The sequence below is a fragment of the Pichia membranifaciens genome (genome assembly GCF_001661235.1).
Source record: "Pichia membranifaciens NRRL Y-2026 unplaced genomic scaffold PICMEscaffold_3, whole genome shotgun sequence".
Lineage (NCBI taxonomy): Eukaryota > Fungi > Ascomycota > Pichiomycetes > Pichiales > Pichiaceae > Pichia > Pichia membranifaciens.
The window spans coordinates 1,518,490-1,539,197 of NW_017566984.1; the positions used below are offsets into that span (position 1 = coordinate 1,518,490).

Here is a 20,708-nt window from a genome sequence, read left to right on the forward strand (position 1 = left end):
ACAGTTTGGCCATTTCCTACTGATGGGTAAGAGATTTCACTGCTGGTTGAAAATACTTCAGTATTCTTTTTGGCCTTTTGAAACTTTTTCTTTTTACTTTTAGCATTTGTTTTGATTTTGTCGCTGTTTCCATTGCTGTTACCGTTACTATTATGTTTCAGGCTCTTGCCCTTGCTTGTTCTTCTCAGATCTGCTGCAAATTCATCGTCTTCTAACAACCTTTCAACTGGTTTTATTTCCCTCCTGGATCCATCGAACTTTTTACCCTGGTTCGTGAAATATGCAGACGCCTTCAGCAGTTCAGCAATCTCTCCTCCCCCGTAATAAGAATCATTGTCTATGTTATTCAGATCAATACTTGGTGTGGGTATTTTCTTTTTCGGTGGCTGAATTTTACCTTCGGCAATCAATCTCTTGCGCTCTTCTTGTAATTGTTTGCGACGAAGCCTTTGTTCTTCTTGACGTTTTCTCTTAGCCTCGAGTTTTTGTTTAGATTGTTCACGTCTCAAAGCCTTTTTTCTCTCTTGTATCGCAATTTCTTCAGCTGATAACACGGGTTCTTTCGCTTCCTTTTCTCTCTCTTGGATCATTTGATCAATTTGCTTCTCTTTGATTTTTTCGATTCTCAGACTTGACTCACGTACTCTGCTTCCTCCAGATGATTCAATATACCACATTGAATCTTCCAATAACTTGGCTAGTCCTGAGTTGAAACCATTTTTCCTTTTCTTCTTCGGTGGTTTCACGGAATTCTCTGATTGTTCGGGTTTTTCCGAATCTGTTTTTTCCTGTGTCATCAACGCATAGTTTTGGCTCTGATCCTGATCCTTATCATTTTCTACTTTGAAGTTTTTAACCACTGCTACATTCGGTATTTTCTGAGCGGCCTTCTCACCGTTAACACCTGGTAAAGACCCCTCAATATCATGATCTGACTCCGTCACGTTGTACTTACTGATCGCATTAACAGTTTCAGATTTTTCTTCTTTTTTTTCCATGTGTTTATCTATAACTGTTGCAGCTGGCTCAATAATCGTCATCATCTTCCTTTATTTGGTACCGCTTTTCACGTCAGCACTTTGATGATGTCACCAGACAGCTTTCCACTCTTGGGCTCTCAAGTAAAATAAACAAGAAATTAGACCAAAAATATCTTCTGGATGTGCAAACTGTTGAACGAAAACCGTGGCCACACAACAATGAAAACTTCAACACTCCTCCACTCAAAGAGTGCGGCGCCAAATGTTAGTAAAGCGAACGCGGGATTTGTCATACTCCTTCAATCTGAATGATGCTACATGTTAAATATATGATAATACACACTATCAGAACTACCTGCGTCTCATGATTAGCATTGCCAGCTCAGAATCATCAACAGGGGGGTATTTATCGTCAGAAAATTCCGGTTTTCCTGTTCGAAGTACACGTAAAATTGTCATCAATCTTCCGTAATTGTCATAAGACTTGACAAGATCTAGTGAATCAACAACCTTGTTGATATCCTTCTCTAGCTTGTCAGCTCCTATCGGTGAAAAATTGTTGACTAAGGCTATATTTTTTTCAAAATAGGAAACCACAGTGTTCGACAGTAAGAGTTTCCAAGAGTTGTAAGTCACAGAAGATACTGTGACTTGTAGATAGCGAAGATCTGTGCTCAACGTTTGGATAACATATTCCAATTCGTCATTGTTCCCTTCTTTTTCGGTTATCAATGTCCAGTCAGTGTTTGCCTGAAAGTACTCCTTCATTGTTCTGTTAAGCTGCCTTTCAAAATAACTTTGTATCAGGTTGGGTATTTTGCTCATGATTTCCTTCTCATATCCGTTAATCACAGACTCAAAAAAGGTGGTATCAGACTGACTCTCATTGCTAAGGGATTGCCACAACTCAACAAAAATCAATTCATTGCTCCATTTGTCCATGGTTTCAATGATGTATTTACTGGAGCACCATATACGGCAAACTCTTTCAAGGGTACTAACACCGTCGATTTGGACGTGCTTGATGCTTTTCAACGCATTTACTCCTTTCTTCAAAGTATCAAAGTAAAAATTCAAAAGTTTTAATTGGACTTCACTCAAGAATTTCAATTGAAATTTCAATGGTAAAGAATCATAATTGATGGTGATGCCTTCAAGTAAATTTTTTAGATTGATGGCACTCTTTGTTGGCTTAGTTTTGCCGTTTTCAACCAAATCATAATCGATTGAAAATGCGTCTTCCATATCCACTATTTCTTCAAATCGTTTGTTGACGAAGTTCTTTTCATTTTGCAGCCAAGCGTTCCAAACAACTTCACGGCTTAGTATAAGATCATTTGTAAGACCAGCCCATTCTTGGCCCTTCACTGGCATGAATGCAAATTCTTTCTTAATTTCCTCATCAAACTTCTTCACCTCGGTAACAAAATGACTAAGAAGGTGGCTATTTTGCGTTTCCAAAAGCAAAGAGATTTCCTTTGTGAACTTTCTTTTGAGGGGCACCAATGTTGACATGATGAACCAAGTACTGAAGCTGCCCAATATCTTTCCACCGCAACATCTGGAGAAGCTAGCAGCAAATAGAACCTTGGCATACTCGATATTTTTTCTCAAATACCCAACTATGTAACTGAAGGCAAATTCAGGTTTGTCTAACCTATTCGTTTCTCCATTACCCTCGAAATGGTAAATGAACTTCTTTTGGAAGCTGTCAGTTAGACAATCAATTGCCCACAGAGTGACATCCGAAGAAGAGCCTGCAACAAGTTTGTAATTCGGTATTGCCTTCAATTGTATGTCTAGCAGAAGACTAAACTCTGATAGGGCTGCAGAGCTCAAAGTTTGCGATTTCCCGGGAGTTTTCTCAGAATCCCAATTAGCTATTGCTTCTATGAGTGACTTACTGAGGGTCTGACACAACTCAGAGCTCACCAAATCGCTAAGCTTTGATTCTAGCTCTTCAAACATTTCATCAGTGTTGACATCGATGTGAAAGTTGGCAGCACTAGCATTTTTCATGAAATTATCGATTTGGAGTCTAAGCTCCGCAACTTTCTCATAAACTTTTACTCTCTCATCGTGAGAAGAAGCTATGTTCGTTAGGTCATTCAGTTCGAAGATTTCGAAATCGCTGAGGTCATCTAGAATCTGCACAAAATCTTTCCTGATTTGCGCTTCCTTTACAAGCTTCAATTTCTGTTCCAATAGTTCACGGGTGTACGTTATGGCTGGAACATTCCCGTATCTATGTATAAGATCCTCGAGACTTCCAAGCCCTTCTTCTGTGGGAGACTTCACGTAGGCACGTAAGGTATCCAAAAACTTGTTAGCTTCTGACACGTCCACCTCGGAGACACATGTTGTGTTTCTATCACTTTCGCCATTCAGATCGGCCACCGCAGTCTCGATCTCGTGTATCACTGTATCCACCGAATTAAGTGATTCCACATTGGGGAATTTTGCATTTAGGAACTGGTTGATTGCAGTGTTTGACATGTGATGGTAATACAGCTGAACCAAGTGCTCATTATAGCCGACTACCCGGAACCCTTGATTGATATAACCTTTGACGCTCAGTCGGATAGTTGTACTTTTGAAGCATTGGAGAGTTCGGCTTGAGTTTTTCGCGCCGATCGACCATTTTTTCATTTCCAACATGATGATTCAGTGTCGTGTTGAAGGAGAGGATGACGGGAGAATGATGGGAAATGAAAGGAGTAGGGAGTATCTTTACGTTGGAAACCATTCTCTACAAATAAAATATATAGCATATAAAAGACATAAGTGGAGAGGGGACCCTGGGGAGTGAAAGGGGTGAAAAAGCTTTCAATGCTCATACGACGAAAGAAAACCTATAAAGATAGCTCCTTGACGCTGTTCTTGTCATCAGGTAATTCCAGATTGCCGCCAGTGATCACGGAGACAGATCTTTCGTTATTTGCGCCAATGGTGACGTTCAGCTTCTCACGAGGAGCGGTCTTTTTGAACGCCTCCATTGGAACGTAGCCCCATTTCTTGAGCATAGCAATATCCTCGTCCCAGCCTGTGCACATCGTGGTAAGCATTTTTTCGCCGGTGAAGATGGCGTTGACGCCGGCGTTGAAACAGAGCAGCTGCTCGTGTTCCTTCATAGTGTACCTGCCGGCAGCCAAACGGATGATGCTTTCCGGCATCAACAAGCGTGCGGTGGAGATGACGCGGAGGATGTTGTCCAGGCCGAGCTTGCGGTCTTTGTACTTGGTCTTCAGCTCCTGCTCGATCGGGGTGCCCTTGATGGCAATCAACTTGTTGATGGGCAAGCTCTCCGGGTGCTTGTTCATGGTGGCGAGGGTGTGGACGAAGTCGATGTGGTCGTCGACGGTCTCGCCCATGCCGAGGATGCCGCCCGTGCAGGCCTTGATGCCGGAGTCGTTGACGTTCTGGATTGTCTGGAGGCGGTCGTCGTAGGACCGGGTGGAGATGACGTTCTTGTAGTGGGACCGGGACGTGTCGATGTTGTGGTTGTAGGCGGTCAAGCCGGCGTCCTTGAGGGTCTTTGCCTGCTCCTCGTTGATCATGCCGAGGGTGACGCACGTCTCCATCTGGAGCTCCGTGTTGATCTTCCTGACCATGTCGGCGATCTTACGCAGGGCGCTCTTGCGGCCCTTCATGTCTCTCCACGCGGAGCCCATGCAGAACCTCGTCGAGTTGTTCTGCTTGGCGACCTTGGCCTTTTCGTACACCGTGTCGAGGTCCAGCAGCTTCGTCGCCTTGAGCCCCGTGTCGTTGTGGCTCGACTGCGAGCAGTACTTGCAGTCCTCCGTGCACCCGCCCGTCTTGATCGACAGGAGCGTGCACAGCTGCACCTCTGCCGGGTTGTGGTACTGGCGGTGCTGGACCTGTGCGTAGAACATGAGGTCGTTGAGCGGCATGCCGAACAGCGCTGCGACCTGGTCCCGTGTCCAGCTGGTGATGGGTGTCTTTGTCGTCAAGGCCAGGTTCAGCACCTCTGCCGGGCTGCTGCTGCAGCCGCCGCCGACCTTCCCGTTGGCGGCGTTGGTAGCCAGTGTTCTTCTGAACGAGTAGAAGCAGGATAGCAGGGCTCTGGACATCATTGTGGCGGCGCAAGACAGCGGGGTTGGTTGCAATTGCAGGCCAGAACACAACCAGAGCACACTGCGGCCTAACAAGGCACACAGCAGTGCAAGAAAACACCCTGTGCTTTGCAGGCGGGAGCAAACCGTCGTGCTACGGGCGGAGTGTCCAATGACAGCCTCGAGGAAGGTCAAGCGGGCAACGCTGCCGGAGTCATCTGAATCATCCTCCTCGACACGCCGGAGTCATCTGCCGTCCGCGCTCGATGACTCCAGCACCACCGCCACCACTGGAGTCATCCAAAATCCGCGCCGATCGGCGCCGTTTCCGCCGTTCCGCGTCGATCGGCCCAGTTCCCGCCGCTGCGCCGGCTCCGGGCGTCCCCGTGCTCCGTTTCCCGTCTTCCGTTTCCCGCCTCGCGCTTTTCCCTCCCGCCGAGCCTTTCCCCAGACATCCGCGGGATCTCTTTGGGTGAGGGCGGGCCAGCTCAGAGGGCGAGCCAGGACGTGTGCGGGCGCCGTGTGCCCCGTGGGACCACAAGGTGGCAAAGCAGGACCGGACGCAGCACAAGCACAGGCAGATAGCTACACATGGTGCTGCAAAAGGGCCTGCGGCGCCGCAGAAGAACACACCACAGTGGCCCCGAGGACGCCGGGTAGGGCAGCCGCCTTCTCCGGCGTTGATGGTCCAGAGCGGGAGACGCCAGTTTTTCGAGTCCGAGGTGGGAAATCAAGGACAGCGGGAATTCGCGGGCGGTCACGGCAGGGGAGGCGGCGGGCGCCATCGGCGTTGCCATTGGGGTTGGGCACACACCTATATATGCCACAGGTTCTTCTTCCTCTGCGGTGGCCATTAGGACAGGGACGTGAGAGGGAAAAGAAGGAGAAAGAGCTCTGTTTTTGTCGCAACTAAACACCGTCTAGTCTAGTACCCCCCAGCCAGCATGCTTTCCAGAGCCTCCGTCAGACAATTCTCCTCCTCCGCCTCCTCCGCCTACAAGGTGACCGTTTTGGGTGCGGCCGGTGGAATTGGACAACCATTGTCCCTCTTGATGAAGTTGAACCACCAGGTCAGCAACTTGGCCTTGTACGACTTGAGATTGGGCAAGGGTGTCGCCACGGACTTGTCGCACATCCCAACCAACTCCACCGTCGAGGGCTTTGGTCCTGAAAACGACGGTCTGGCCAAGGCCTTGAAGGACGCCGACGTGGTCTTGATCCCAGCCGGTGTCCCAAGAAAGCCAGGTATGACCAGAGACGACTTGTTCAACACCAACGCCTCCATCGTCAGAGACTTGGCCAAGGCCGCTGCCGCCAGCGCACCTAACGCCGCCTTGTTGATCATCTCCAACCCAGTCAACTCCACCGTCCCTATTGTCTCCGAAGTTTTGAAGGAGAAGGGCGTCTACAACCCAAAGAAGTTGTTCGGTGTCACCACCTTGGACGTCCTCAGATCCTCGAGATTCTTGTCCGAGGTTGTCGGCACCAACCCAGCCACCGAAACCGTCACCGTCGTGGGTGGTCACTCCGGTGTCACCATTGTCCCATTATTGTCCCAAACCAAGCACAAGGACTTGCCAAAGGACAAGTACGACGCCTTGGTCCACAGAATCCAATTCGGTGGTGACGAGGTCGTCAAGGCCAAGGATGGTGCAGGTTCTGCCACCTTGTCCATGGCCCAAGCCGGTGCAAGAATGGCTGGTTCCGTCTTAAAGGGTTTGGCCGGTGAAACTGACATCACCGAACCAACCTACATCGACAACCCTCTGTTCAAGTCCGAGGGCGTCGACTTCTTCTCCACCAGAGTCACCTTGGGCCCAGAGGGTGTCAAGGAAGTCCACCCATTGGGCAACTTGTCTACTGCTGAAGAGGAAATGATCGCCACCGCTAAGGAAACCTTGAAGAAGAACATCAAGAAGGGTGTCGACTTCGTCAAGGCTAACCCATAAGCATGATCATGACTGCTGCATCCCTCGCCTCCTCCCCTTGCCTTATTCTATTCCCTGTAGATTTATTTATATAGCGTGAATTCTATCAATCTATTTATTTATTATACTATAATCGTATTATACTATATCATCTCACATTGCTCATCGCGTGGCATTCTTCATCGCCTTGAGCTTCTGAATGGCCTTCTTGTACCCCTTCCGCCCGCTCCGCTCAAAGTAGTTGGCAGCCATCACAGCATTCTTCTCCACCCCAAACCCTTGTTCAAAGCAGACCCCAATCATGAACTCCGCCTCCGCTAGTTCCCCAGCGTCGGCAGCCTTCCGTCCCCAGAGGAACGCCTGCTGCTCGTCACGCTTCAAAATCACCTTGCCCTCGCCATCAACAGCTCCTGATCCGTACCATCTCGCTAGGCCAAGCGAAGCATATGTATGTCCATCGGCTGCAGCCTTGCTGAACCAGTATATAGACTTCCTCGCGTCCAGTGTGTTCGGCACACCGTCGTTGGCCTCCTTGTCTGATTTGAACGAGTACGTCGGGAAAAACCCTTGTGAGTAATAGTACCCGAGGCAGGCCTGGGACTCGTTGTGGTCCAACTTCGCAGCTTCAAGGTAGTACTTCAATGCCTTGGAAGAGTTACACCATACGTTGGCAAACTTCAGCTCTTCAATCGTCTTTCTTGTCTTGTCGTCGTTGCCATCGGCCAAACACAAAATCTGGCGATCAGTCTGGTGCAGCTTCGCAAGCGTGTACAAAGCACCTCTGGCGTCTTGGAAAGATCTGGATGAAATCAATGGGTCAAACCCCATAACCGTCCGTGACCTCAACGTCTCGTACGCCTGTTTATGGTACGCAATAGATAGTGAAATATCTTGAACACACCCATTAACCCCAGCAAAGTGCATCATACCAAGTTGACACATGGCCGAAGGATCGCCTAGCGTTGCACCACGTTCAAAGAAAACTATGCTTTTGGAGATATCTTGCTTGCACCCTACCCCGGATTCCAGGCAGCACGCAATTCTGTAGCATGCAACAGGATCATTCTGCTTTGTAGCAGCGTCATAAAACAATTGGTACCCTAATGCCTCATCACGTTCAATCAATCCTGGATGAATACCGCCAGAATAAATATCTCCTAGATATAGCCGAGCCCTGGTGTCATTAGGTGCAATTTGTATCAGCTTTTCCAGCACCTTGATAGCAGTGGTTAGAAACATCAACCTTTGTTTTTTCAATTTCTTGTATGATACTGGATTCTTCCTTAGTTTGCCGTCAATAGTCATCTTAGATAAAACTTCAGACTTACTCAGCGTTTCAACAAGTAAAATTGCCCAAAAAAATTGAACCCTTGGTGTAAACTGTTTATAGTCTGCAAGTGCCTTTTCTCTAGTTTTTCTAAACCTTGCAATCGTCTCCTCCGTAGACTCCCTCGATTGTGACGGTAGTATTGGTTTGATCACGCCATTGGCCAAAGATTCAAAGGAAAGATCTGTGGAATATTTGATGATATTAGTCAGTTCGCTAGTTGTCGCCTTTGGAGTATATAATGATGAATCCATTGTGGATCGAGATTGTTTGCTGTTTGTAGCAGATGCCGAGTTCTCAAGTCTGGCAGGTGGTTTAAACTCACTATGGAATGGAGTGACATGGTTTTTTAGTGAATTTCGAGATTTAGCTGCAATAGGGGGCGGCACCTGCGACATTTGCGATGGTATTTGTACTGGAGAAGGCGCCGTAACAGAGGACTTCAGCTGAGAAGTTGATGATTCAGTGACTGTTTTCGCTGGAGTCTCCGACGACAAGGTCGGTATTGAGCTCAAGGAAGTTTTAAATGCTGCTTTTTCGAACATTTCATCAGTTATCTGGGAAGGAATTTTTCTCTTCGACATAAGTTCCCTTGTTATCTTACCCGTGCTTTTGGTTGTCTCATTCGACGATTCTGCAACAGGATTAGTTGGCGTAATAACGTGGTCCATTTGATAACCGGCTTTCTCAAATCCTGTTCTATAAATCGATTGTGAATATGTCAAGCTGCCTGATTTCTCTAATTCCTCGTATGACGGAGGAGGCTCTTCATCATTGAGCTCTATACTATGATCACCATCGCCATCAGAAAGATCGGAAAGCGATTTCTCTGTGGGTATCAAGGAGGATGCACTCAAGCGTAAGTCATCAGACCCTTTGGATGATGAATCGAGTCCAGATAGAAAGAGATTAGCTTTAGGGCTGTTCAACAAAGATTTTTTATCTGCAGGTGGAGGAGGTGGTAATGGAGGAGCGCCCGTGTTTGTCAATGGTGGTAGTTTCGATGCTGACTTGGTCGCAGTTTTCGTTGATTTCGCAGGTGGTGTTGGTAGGGCTGGTGCTGATGCTGATGCTGGTGCAGGCGCTGGTGCTGGTGCTGGTTGTTGCTGTTGTTGGGGTTCGCTTGCAATGTCGGGAACTTTATCTATTGAGGTACTAGACCTACTTGTTTTGCTCTCTAATTCTTGAAGTGCAAGTACACGCTCTAAGCGCTGGATTTTTTCTTCTAGTTGCTGAATTTTATCCTGTTCGATGCTAGTGGTTCTTGCAATCATTTCGAAGGATGTACTGGGAACCTCTTGGTCATTATCACCATCGGCAACATTTATAGCACGACTCTTACTCTTTCCGCTCTTATTACTCTTCGACTTCGTAGTGTTACCATAGCCATCTGAGTCCTCAACTGTAAACAGCTGTTGACTAGGATGTAGAGGTTCCTGCTGTGGAGGAATTCCTGTCTGAGGATACGATTCAGATTGAGATCTAGCTTGAGGAATAGGATGGGACGGTTGATTGTACGAATGACTATGCGAACGGGGTTGTGCTTGATATGGATCGTGGTATGGTTGGGATTGCGGTGGCGGTTGGTAAGGGCCGTTGGGGCCGTTATAGGAAACTCTTGATTGATCCATATATTGTGGGTGTGCGTCATATCCTTCTTGATACCCGCCCTGATAATCAGGCCCCGGAGCATGGTTCACCGGATACGAATGATGATTTTGACTCAGGGGTCTCTGCTGATCATAATTGTAGGCATACTTAGGGTTTGGATTGGTACCGTATGACGCACTGTGGTGTTGGCGATGGGGTTGTGGCTGTGGAGGAGATAGAGCCTGTCTTTGCTGCGGATGATGAGAGTTTCGACTCCCATTGTAGGGGTCTGCGGGGTACTGCTGGTACTGCTGCTGTGGGTGCAATGCGTATTGCATTTGTTGATGCTGCTGTGGCGGGAGCTGCTGTTGTGGTTGCGATTTGTTGTTCATGTAACCTTGACTATGTTGATGTTTCGAGTACGAAGAAGTCTGCCCAGAAGGTTGCACAAAAGGAGCAGTTTCATCAAGTAGGTTTGCTCTGATCTGTGACTTCTTCATCGTGAATAAGCTCTGTAGACCGAAACAATTGGTTGGAAAAACAGAAATTTCGAAATGATGAAACTGAGCTCTTCCACAAGTGAGTTTGGCAATAGTTCCCAGATTCAAGACCTGTTGTAGCAGTGATCGCTATATTTCTGATTCCGGCCAGGCGCGATCCTGTATATCTTAGAAAGCGAGCTTAAATTGTTAAAACTGGTAGGGGGAACACGCATAAGATTGTGGGCTTGTAGGGTTGATTGTGACAACGTCACGATCTCTCAGCTTGTAGGTTTTTTATTTCACAATTGAGAATTCTAAAATCCTCACGGAGTGTTTTCGGGCCTTTGCAAAAGTGCAGTTGTACACATAAGTGTTGATTTTTACTGGTCACGTGCAATATTTGTGAAATTCTATCGTGTCGGTCACACGAAAGAGAAATTATGTAGTTTTTACAACAGAATCTAAAAATAGGCTACAAAACAGCTTACCTAACACATACAAACATGTTGCTTACATAATGCTCTAGAACATTACTGACGTAATACATTATATGCTGGTAAGATATATCTTTGCCTAAATTTTTCTCCGAGAGGTGCATTAGCTCAGAGGTCTAGAGCATCGTGCTTATAGTCGTATTTTGACGTCTATGCTTACGTCACTTCACCGTTTCAAGAAACGCGATGGTCGCGGGTTCAAACCCCGCATGCACCACTCTTCAGATTTTTTTCTATTTTACATATCTTTGGGGTTGAAAGGAACCTTGCATGCCTTGCAATTAGAAAGGGAGATGGATTCTCTTCACTTTGCTAATCCGAGTAAAGTCGTTTCAAAGAGTTTTTTTTCTGGGTCAAAGCTCCCGGATTGACTAACCGGTAAACACCAACAGTAGACTAGTTTGTACGAACACGCTAGGGCTCCATCTAACTTGTCCAAGAAAAATTTGGACCTAGGGAAAAACAAGTACGTTAATCGCCGTTCATTATTGCTGAATTCTTTCTATTTATTTATGTATAGAAGATGGTACAGATTTTATTATGAATTATAAACTTAGAAAATCCAATACAAGAAATTTAAGCTTCAGCTAATTCTCTTAAACGTCTGATGGTAGATCTGATGGTTGCAGCAGCTGCAGTAGAGACAGTGTAAGCACCACCTGCAACAGACTTCTTACAAGACTTACAAGTCCAGATACCAGTAGCATCTCTCTTGACAGACTTCTTACCACAGAAAGAACAGTCGTATCTAGAATGTTGTTGGATTTCCAACTTCTTACATTGTCTTCTCAAGGAAGAACCATATCTGATACCGTACTTACCGGTGATTCCGACCTTCTTTGTTCTCTTGGACCTGTAATAGATAAAAGGATGACAACGGGGGACAGATAAATGTTAGTAAATGCTTCGCTTGTGGCTAGGAAAAGGCTTGAAGTGGAGAGTTGGCAGGCACTGCATATTCAAAGTTGTATCAGCATCAGTGTACACTTGCTCATTCGAAGTGTCTCTTGCCCTAATAGAACTACTGAGCTCATGATGATATGCTAGGCACTTCCATACACTTGGCAATGCATCAAACGTTTATGTGCTTAATGGGCTTTACTCTTGGCTTGTTATTGTACTGAAGCTGGTTCACTAGAGACTTTTCACTAAACACTTATGTTTCGTTTAAAGCTGCATGCTTTCATCACTTGCGTGTGTTCGAAATTCATATTCTTCCAGATATGTGAACTAATTAAGTGTCTCTTCCATTTCTTGTCACTGGATTCACAAAATAAACGCTTTCTTTTTGCCCCTTTGCCTTCGTTCGTAGCCTCTGCACTCTCAACTATTGACCACTGTGACTTGTACATACATTGTTTGTTATTCGAGTGATGGTGTGTATAGGAAGGTGTCTATAAAGAACGTCCAGGCACACTCTGAACTGTACACTCTTTTCGATAAAAGACTCTGAAAAGTTTTAACTATGCTCTCTCTCACAGAGTGACGGCAGCGAAGCCTGCACAGGAGGCGAGGGAAGGTCAAACAGAGAGACGAGGAGACCTAGCCTGCGGCGGCGCTACCGCTGAGTGCGTGACTGCCAAAAAAGTTTTGCCTTCGTTTTTAGAGGGCTTAGCCCTTGCATCTGGCACGTGATACGAAATAGAGGGTTTTGAAGTACAACAAATGGTCATGTCGTGGATTGAGTGGCGAGCTGTAGCTTCACCTAGCTTCATGAATTTCACAACACATAGGAAGAGAGTAAACAGAGAAGACAACATTTGACGTGATATACAGGCGGTTTGCCAAGGTAAAGCGAGCCTCCCCGCACATTACAGCGACACAGAAATGGATGATGATGGTGATGCCTTCTTGTATGGCTCTGGTAACGAGAATGAACAGGCCAATGTTGATACAGGTGCAGATGCAGGAAAAGCTGCAGATGCAGCAGCAAGCACAGACACAGTACTTGAAATCAAAGATGGAGTTCCTTCTACTACACAGCTAGATGCCAGCGATAACAACACAGAAGGCCAGGGAGCTGACAATGATAACGACGGGCCAGAGGTGGAGGAGTCCGAGTCCGATTCCGACTCAGACGTTGAGTTCATCATTGGGTCTCTTGAATCGAAGGTGAACATACCAGCAGCCCAGCTGAAGACGACACCGGAAGGAGAGGCTCCAGTGGGAACCGTTGCGGATACTACACAGGTGACAACAGTTCCGATATTCACTAAATCTACAGGACTCGATATAAATAGAGTGGGTCTCTACAACGACATACCGGTGACGCAGCTCTCTCTTGACGAGTTGAAAGACAAGCCATGGCGACTACCAGGTGCAGATATATCTGATTACTTCAACTTCGGGTTTGACGAGATCAGTTGGAGGGCTTATTGTGCCAAGAACGAGAAGATGAGAAACGATTTCAATCCAGGTAAGGTGATAACGGAATTACTCGCCGTTGGTTCGATACCACCTACCCTTTCACAAATCATGCCCAACGGAGCACCTGGTTCGGGCTCGACGCCTGGATCAATGCCTCCACCATTCATGATGGGGATGCCGGGATTCATGGGTATGCCTAACCTGCCCAATATGCCCAATATGCCGAACATGCCCAACATGATGAACGGTATGAACGGTATGAACGGTATGAACAACATGAACAACATGAGCAACATGAACAATATGAACATGAACAACAACAGTAACATACCCAATATACCGAATATTCCTAACATCAATTCCAGAACCTCTTCCAACACGCCGGATCCAACAAATACAAAACTCCCCCACATTCCATCGGCATTAAGGGATGCTAGAGATCAAGCCGACAAGGACCTCGAGAAAGGTGGTAACAACCAGAAAAAGTTTAAAGACAGAGAACGTGATAAAGACAGAGATAGGGAGGGTGACAGAGGTGGTCGGCACAGGAGGAGGCGCTGAACGCCAGCAGTGGAAGTCCCACTTGTCGCTACCGTTTTTGTATTCTTGTTTATCGTGTATATTTTCATTCATTGAAGTAATTGTTTACTCATTTATAATCACAAAAGCTAAAAAGTTAATTTATGTAAAAATCCAAAACCTGTTCGTAATTTCCCATCCTGCCACTATATGCACGGATATAATAGCTCCCTGTTCAAAGGCCATTACAATGCGACGACTGGATCGGAGCCACTGGCAATGTTACATTGGTGCATCAATCTCTTTTCCTCTGGATCGAGTTCACCGGTGACGGAGTGAATGACACCCCTGTTATGGAAAATACAGAGATCACCTTGGGTCCATGGGTGACAATAAACATTGTCAGGGCCAATGGCGGGTCTCATCATCTTATGGACGGTTTCCCTAGCCTCCTTCAACTCAGCAATTGTTTTACCTGTTCTGGCATCAACCAACTGGTAAACACAGCATCCGTGAACTTGGAGGTGGTGGTTACCAGTTTCCGGGTTTGTCCATACCAAAGGTAGCTTTTTGACCTTGGATTCTTCCCATTCGGGCAACGACTCGAAAGCCGCTTCTTTCCCTGGTTCCTCACTGACAATGGTTAGACCGTCCGAAGTGGCCTTACAATCGTTGATGTAGATGTAAGGGTGAGGAGCATAGACGACAGTGGTGTTCAATGCAAACTCCTTCTCTTCGTCAGAAAGCAAATCAAAGGCAACTTTACCAGATGCAAAAGCGGTTGCACCTTTGGCAATATCGATGGATTCATTTGTGTCCTCGTAGATAATCTTCTGTCTCTCATCACTCGGTGGCACAATCAAGCCCAATAAGGTAGTGACCACAGGTGGAGAGAGCTCGTACAAGGCAGCATCAATGTGCCATCTGTAGAACTTAGTAAGACCTTGCGCCAATTCTTCCTCAGTCAACAACTTCTTGTGGAAAGTCTTATGCGAAGGATGCTCCAAATTGAACTCCTTCATTCCTTCGTGGCCTGCTTCAAAGGTACCATTACCAACCATCATCACTTCCGGACGTCTTGGAACACACTTACCGTCCTTGGCTAAGATGGATTTGGAGGAGTGGAACAACTCTTCCTTGTGCCCGTAGTTTTTAGCCGACGAAGGGTCAAATCTGATGTTCAGCGCGTGCTGGGATTCTGGAGTCAACTCCTCTTGATTTGGGACAATTAGCACGGAGTGGGTGAGCAATGCCTTCTTCAACGTGTTGAAGTCCTCATCCTTCAACTTCGATGGATCATTGGTGTACGATGGCATGGTGATCTTTGCACCGAGTTTCTGGCCCTCAAGAGGGGTAACAGTCAATATATCCATAGTCATTTTGTTGCTTTTGTTGTAATTATCGCAGCTGCAATCGGTGTTGTTGTTGTTGTTGTTGTTTCTTGCATTAGACCAGTAATCCCCTCCCCTCTCGAAGATCTACGACACCTAAGATGCCCAACACCTCCCTTTTTATACGTCCCCGGTCATCGCAGCTGATAAGCCGCCCCTCCTTCCCGATCGGGACGCGCCGGTGCCCGGAATGCTATAGCCGGGTGCTTTACGCGGGAAGAGTGCTTTCCGATCGGGAAGGAGCCAACGTGTCCGGCGACGCCGGTGGCCGAAGAGGGTATAGGGACGAGGATCGTAAGATGGAGATGAAGACGGAGGCAATGTGGAGGTCGGGTTGGCATGTCTGTTTACTGGAGACTGCACGTTATCTACAGGTCAGGCGACTTTGGGGTTCTGCCTGCTCGGGCACGGCGATCTCCTTCCAAGAATTACAATGCGTTGACGTCCTTATCGAATTGGTTGAATAGATTAAATTAGATTAGATTAGATTAGATTAGATCAGATCAGATTAGATCAGATTAGAGCACAATTATATAGCAGTGTTGCAGTAAAAACAATCATACAACCATGCTGTCGATGGGAACGTCCTTCATGGCCTGCGCCATGCTCACCAACCATGGCTGTCTCTGGAATCGGTTGACCATGATCAATTGCTCAAAGCAATTTATCCATCTATCCCTCTCGGCTGCAGTATCGCACCCGAAGCTGATGGTCTCGTTGTTGGAAAACCGGATTTTGAAACCGTTGTTCAAGATCATGCCGTCGATGTCGGAAAAATCACGCTTTTTGGCAGGAAGATTGGCCGCAGTGCTGTTTTGGGTATTAGAAGCAGAAAGCGTACGGGGAGAGGAAACCTCAACTACCTTCTTGAGATTGATCTTGGCCTTCAACTTGCTGCTGCTTATGTTGTATGCGAGCAAGTCGTAGTTGTCGAGTTTGTAGAGTCTCTTTGTCCACATCTCCACGTCTCCGCCTTCCTGCGACATGTAGCCTTCATTCTTGACGTCAGTCAGCTTTCTCACTTGCTTTAGTTGAGCTAAGGCGTTGGCAATGCTGATCGGCAATATCTCGTGCTCCGTTGTGCGTGGAACAAACATCATCTTCATGTTCAACGTGCAGATTGGAATAGGCTTGAAGTTCCTCACGACACCCATCTCAGTTTTCGTAGTCTTCCACTCATTGAAACACGTCAAGGCATATGTACTTGGCTTGGCAAAAATTTGCTCTTTGTACTCGTCAAAGCTGATTTTCAACTTACTGAAAGAACCATCGCTAGCAACATAACTGGCCAGTGCATCTTCTTCCGCAGGCTGAGTAACCATCTTCTTAACGACCCTAGTTTCCTTCTTACCCATCAACTTGCCCATCATACCTTTACTCTTAACCTTCTTTTTCTCGGCAACCTCAACTGTTTTTGGCTGAGGTTTGTCATATTTCAATTTCAAGGTGATAATGATGTTTAGTTTCTCAGCAACAATTAACTCAAACTCTTTGCTCAGGGGAATGTTGGCTTGTGAGCCAGCATCCACAAAATCGGTCTTGATACAATGGATACCATTATCCAAAACCAGTTGAAACTTGGCATTTCTTTTTTTCAAATCTGGTATTCTTAGGCCGCTTATATCCTTTAGTTTTATGAATAATCTACCCTGCTCACCATTAACTAATGGAATAGCATCAGTTTTAACTTTAGGTTGGGCAGTGATAATGGGTTGAGTTTTATCATTATCCAAATTTGAATTCTCTGTATCAGCACCTTGACTAACGGATGGGATTTTTTGGAAATTTGAGGATGATTCGTCGTCTAGGAAAGGGTTTGCTGACCCCGCGTCATTAATCAAAGCCTTAGCCGGCACGTTGAAAATGTTACTCTCAGGTTTCACCAATGATTTGATTTTTGGTGATTCAAATGGATTGAAAGATATTTCTCCGTTAGCATTTCTTTCTGGACTAGCTGACTTGCTGGCTTCAACTTCATCTCGTTTAGGACTAACATATGAAATTCTGGTAGGTGAGTTATCGAAATTCTCATATATATTGTCAAGACTATCTTCATTCACCGAGTAAGATCTTTTCTTAGCTGAGATCATATTAGCGGTCTTCTTGGTTTTTGGAGGTGGGCTGAATGCTTGAACCAGTTGCGCTTCTTGATGGATCTTATTTTGCAGTAATTCTAACACTTCCTTTTGAGCTTGTTGTTCTCTTTTTTGTTTCAATTGTTTCTCAAACTTCTCAACCATCTTTTGCCTTGCAGGAGAAACAGGACTTTTTGGGGGTGTTAATAAGTTATTACCTGCGGGATATGATAGGTCTGAGTTTTTGAGAACCAATTCATCATTTCGTAAAATTTCTACCTCAAGTTTCTTAGAATCCGTGATCATCTGTTTCTCCAATTCATCTTGTTCGGCAGCATCACTAGAATCATCACCATTTAAGTTGAATTCAAAACCTGAGTTGTCATCTCGCATCAAACTGTTTTGATTATCATTACCATAATAATAGTTACCGTCACTATCTATATCGGCAATACCCAATTCAGGTACAATTTTTGAATAGCTTTCATTTCCAAATTGGTATATACTTGCTCTTTGCTCAGGCAAAACAATATGATCATTTTGTACTCTCGCTTTCGAGACATTAGCTTGTTTCACATGGTATTCATCACTGATAGTCCTCTTTTTGTTCAAAAAATCTTCAATATTCTTACCATTCAGACGCTGGAAAGTATCAGAGTGAGTTAGCTTCACTACGTCTTGTTCATTGGTATCGTGCCACACTTGTTTCAAGATATCAATACTGTCTTGTCTAGCAGGATGTGAATTGACAAACTTCTTTGGAATATCATAAGATTGATCTGCAGAGGAATAATCTGGATTCCAGTTCTTCAGATCGTTCAGCAACGAATTTTCGTATATTTGTGAAAATCTGCTAGCATCGTCATTGGATTCCATACTCAAGTTCAATGCCGTCATGTTGTTGGTTTGATTTGGGTTGATTGATCTTATGGATTCCGTATGCTTGATTACACTTGCTCCTGAAAGATTATTTAGATCCTCAGCATCCACTGATATGCTGAACGAATTTTTGAGATTAGGAATTGTAGAAACATTGGACTCAACTGTATGGCTGACAACCTTGAGAGTATTGGGAGTAGATGACTTTGAGCTGGCCCTCTGTAATCTTCTAGAATCACTATTAGTATGGCTGTGGCTTGAAGGCTTAACCAAATTCTTGTTCACACCATTGGGTAAAACTTCTAATTCACGATAAATCCAGGAATTTTCATCGGAGAAAGTTCTGAACTCGGGAGCTGCATTTATTATCTTAATGGCCTTATGATGATCTGCTTCAACAACATATGACTTCGATGGTGCATGTATACTATCGAATGCCTTATGCCTTCTAAATGGCATATTGTAGTTTCGCTGCTTCGACCAAATGTCTAGCATTTCGTTTCGCTCTGTCCGCTCAATACTTATTACACGAGACTGTGAGCCACTTGAGCTGGTATTGGATGCTGTTCTGGTTTGGATGGATTTATTAAACTCATTAAATTCGGCATCTAAAATATCATCTTCAAATGGGACATGTAATATGAAATCATCAGATCCAAAACTAGTGTTGTTTGATGAAGAAGCAATGGCTTCCTGAAGGATGCTTGCCTGATCGTCTGGCCGAGAAACTGGAGAGTTTAAATGAGGCTCTAAGATTGTATTGGAAGGTGTGTTAGATCCTGTAGGCTTTGCTACAGGAAGTAAGTCACCTGGATGCTGTTCCTCTGTTGGCGTTACAACTATGGTATCTATGGTTTCATCTGGACTCACTTTCCCAATCTCCTGTTGGTGATTGTAACTAGGTAAAAGTAGCTCTTCAGTATTGTCGTTGTTATCATCTGGTCCTTCCTCCGCAGAGACAAAACCTGATTCGGTAATGGTAGTAGCGACACTTTGAACCGAAATATTCCTCAAACTAGTTTTCCTAAGATTGGCAACATCTTGTTCAATATCGTCGTAGGCCACAGGGTCAGGATCCAGACCACGTCCGGAGATGGAACCAATAATATTTCCTACCAATTTGGAAAGTGAAGAAGTACGTTTGTGGGTGTTACCTGAATCTCTGTTTTTAGGGTTATTTATCTTTGAGAGCGTGTCATCCTCTTCGTTTTCACTTTCACTAAAGTCGGCTTGTTCTTTATTCAACTTGACGATTTCGTCACGCTCCGGTACATCAGATCTTTCCACCTTCGCATTGGGATGTTTTGTGTCGAGTTTGCAGTCATCAGCGGAGATGCTCATCATTGATTTCACCGAATCTGAACGATCTAGACCTGCATCATCTTGAAATCCTTCTAATAAGTGGTTTCTCAGTTGTTGTGTTAAAGGTACTGCATTTGATTGGACTAGATCTTTTTTCAGTTTATCACTATAAGAGATTTTGGATTTGATGTCTTTTGGTTCAACCAAATTTCCTGCCTTCATATCTTGCATATAATGATCATGATCGTAGTGGAATTGATTGAATGAGGAAGAGGAAGAAAGCACTCTTTTCGGAGCCGATAAATGGGTTGCGGGAGAAGGAGCTATAGTGATATCTGAGTCGTCGCTGTCTAGTTCGAGGTAATTCATGTTTGGCATGGACTTGATCGAGTAGTCCGATTGCGATGGTGTGATTTTGGGTAGTGGCTTTGAAGGTAGGTGTGCGAATTTAGATGCCAAGCTTTGAGAATCTTTATCGAAAGGCTTGATTGACACTTTTGACCAGTGCAGGTTCTGTTTATCGAAAGATGAGCACGAAACGTCAGAGTCTGAGTCAAAATCGGATTCTTTCTCCACTTCGTAATTATGCACTCTTGATGGAGATTCATCGATGGTGACTTTTTTGGGAGACTTTATTGGCGACTTTGCTGGCGATTGTGTTGGGGGCTTAGGTCCATTGAGTTGGCGGTTGTGTGTGGCAACGGAGAGTGTTGACGGATCACGCACGATATCGGTTGGCGTGACGTCCTCCTCCTCTTCATCTTCTCCGGAACCCGCAACAGCCCCTATTTTGTTATCCAGACTGCTGAGTATGTTTTTCTCGACGTGCAAGGGCTGTGTTGAGGGGGATTGCGGAGGCGTACGGACTTGCTGCAATTCCGGAAGGCTGATGTCGGACGCCTGGTTTTTGGACTCTATTTCCGACAGAAACTCGTCCACAGACTGGTTGGCGATTCTGAAGATGTCCTTCGAGGACAAATTAGACTTCATGTCGTTGAAGGACTTCGATGGGCTTTGGAAGGGCGACGACATAGCGGACTCTGCATCATGCGATGCCATCAATGGAATGTTTTCGTCTGAGCTGGTAGCAAACATTACTACTGGTGGACGAAAATGCGCAACGACAGAGAAGTTTCAAGGGAAAAGTGACAGATCAGAGTAGAAGATGAAAAAAATTATGTAAACTGGGTGAATAGGCTCTTCAGGCTTTTTGGTGAATCTTGATGTTGTTGAAATGGTGGCAGCAAAAGCAGTTGTTGTTGTTGTTGTTGTTGTGTATCACACCTGCAGCTAAAAGTTTC

The 20,708-nt window shown here is 45.4% G+C and overlaps 7 protein-coding genes and 1 non-coding gene across 8 annotated transcripts; 3 read left to right on the forward strand and 5 right to left on the reverse strand.

Moving 5' to 3' along the window:
- Positions 1-1,258: 1,258 nt before the first annotated feature.
- Positions 1,259-3,508, reverse strand: PICMEDRAFT_16732 (hypothetical protein). The gene has a single exon (XM_019161322.1). The coding sequence runs from the start codon at positions 3,474-3,476 to the stop codon at positions 1,332-1,334; it is 2,145 nt and encodes a 714-aa protein (XP_019018040.1). The 5' UTR covers positions 3,477-3,508; the 3' UTR covers positions 1,259-1,331.
- A 227-nt stretch (positions 3,509-3,735) lies between these two features.
- On the reverse strand, positions 3,736-5,197 carry PICMEDRAFT_139204 (hypothetical protein). The gene has a single exon (XM_019160132.1). It carries the CDS (start codon positions 5,072-5,074, stop codon positions 3,833-3,835), a length of 1,242 nt encoding a protein of 413 aa, XP_019018041.1. The 5' UTR covers positions 5,075-5,197; the 3' UTR covers positions 3,736-3,832.
- An 800-nt stretch (positions 5,198-5,997) lies between these two features.
- PICMEDRAFT_72953 (hypothetical protein) lies at positions 5,998-7,002 on the forward strand (the record flags this gene model as incomplete). The annotated part of the gene is made up of 1 exon (XM_019164341.1): positions 5,998-7,002. The coding sequence occupies one exon, from the start codon at positions 5,998-6,000 to the stop codon at positions 7,000-7,002; it is 1,005 nt and encodes a 334-aa protein (XP_019018042.1).
- Positions 7,003-7,143: 141 nt separating this feature from the next.
- On the reverse strand, positions 7,144-11,831 carry PICMEDRAFT_72954 (hypothetical protein; the record flags this gene model as incomplete). The annotated part of the gene is made up of 3 exons (XM_019164342.1): positions 7,144-10,466; positions 11,477-11,727; positions 11,827-11,831. 3 exons carry the CDS (start codon positions 11,829-11,831, stop codon positions 7,144-7,146), a joined length of 3,579 nt encoding a protein of 1,192 aa, XP_019018043.1.
- PICMEDRAFT_t82 lies at positions 10,972-11,091 on the forward strand. The gene has a single exon. It is a non-coding gene; the product is annotated as a tRNA-Ile (tRNA).
- Positions 11,832-12,455: 624 nt separating the features above from the next.
- On the forward strand, positions 12,456-13,958 carry PICMEDRAFT_139268 (hypothetical protein). Its single transcript, XM_019160136.1, has one exon. The coding sequence runs from the start codon at positions 12,702-12,704 to the stop codon at positions 13,800-13,802; it is 1,101 nt and encodes a 366-aa protein (XP_019018044.1). The 5' UTR covers positions 12,456-12,701; the 3' UTR covers positions 13,803-13,958.
- A 47-nt stretch (positions 13,959-14,005) lies between these two features.
- PICMEDRAFT_72956 (hypothetical protein) lies at positions 14,006-15,139 on the reverse strand (the record flags this gene model as incomplete). Its single annotated transcript, XM_019164343.1, has 1 exon — positions 14,006-15,139. The coding sequence occupies one exon, from the start codon at positions 15,137-15,139 to the stop codon at positions 14,006-14,008; it is 1,134 nt and encodes a 377-aa protein (XP_019018045.1).
- A 449-nt stretch (positions 15,140-15,588) lies between these two features.
- PICMEDRAFT_16738 (hypothetical protein) lies at positions 15,589-20,618 on the reverse strand. The gene has a single exon (XM_019161323.1). The coding sequence runs from the start codon at positions 20,500-20,502 to the stop codon at positions 15,709-15,711; it is 4,794 nt and encodes a 1,597-aa protein (XP_019018046.1). The 5' UTR covers positions 20,503-20,618; the 3' UTR covers positions 15,589-15,708.
- Positions 20,619-20,708: the final 90 nt, after the last annotated feature.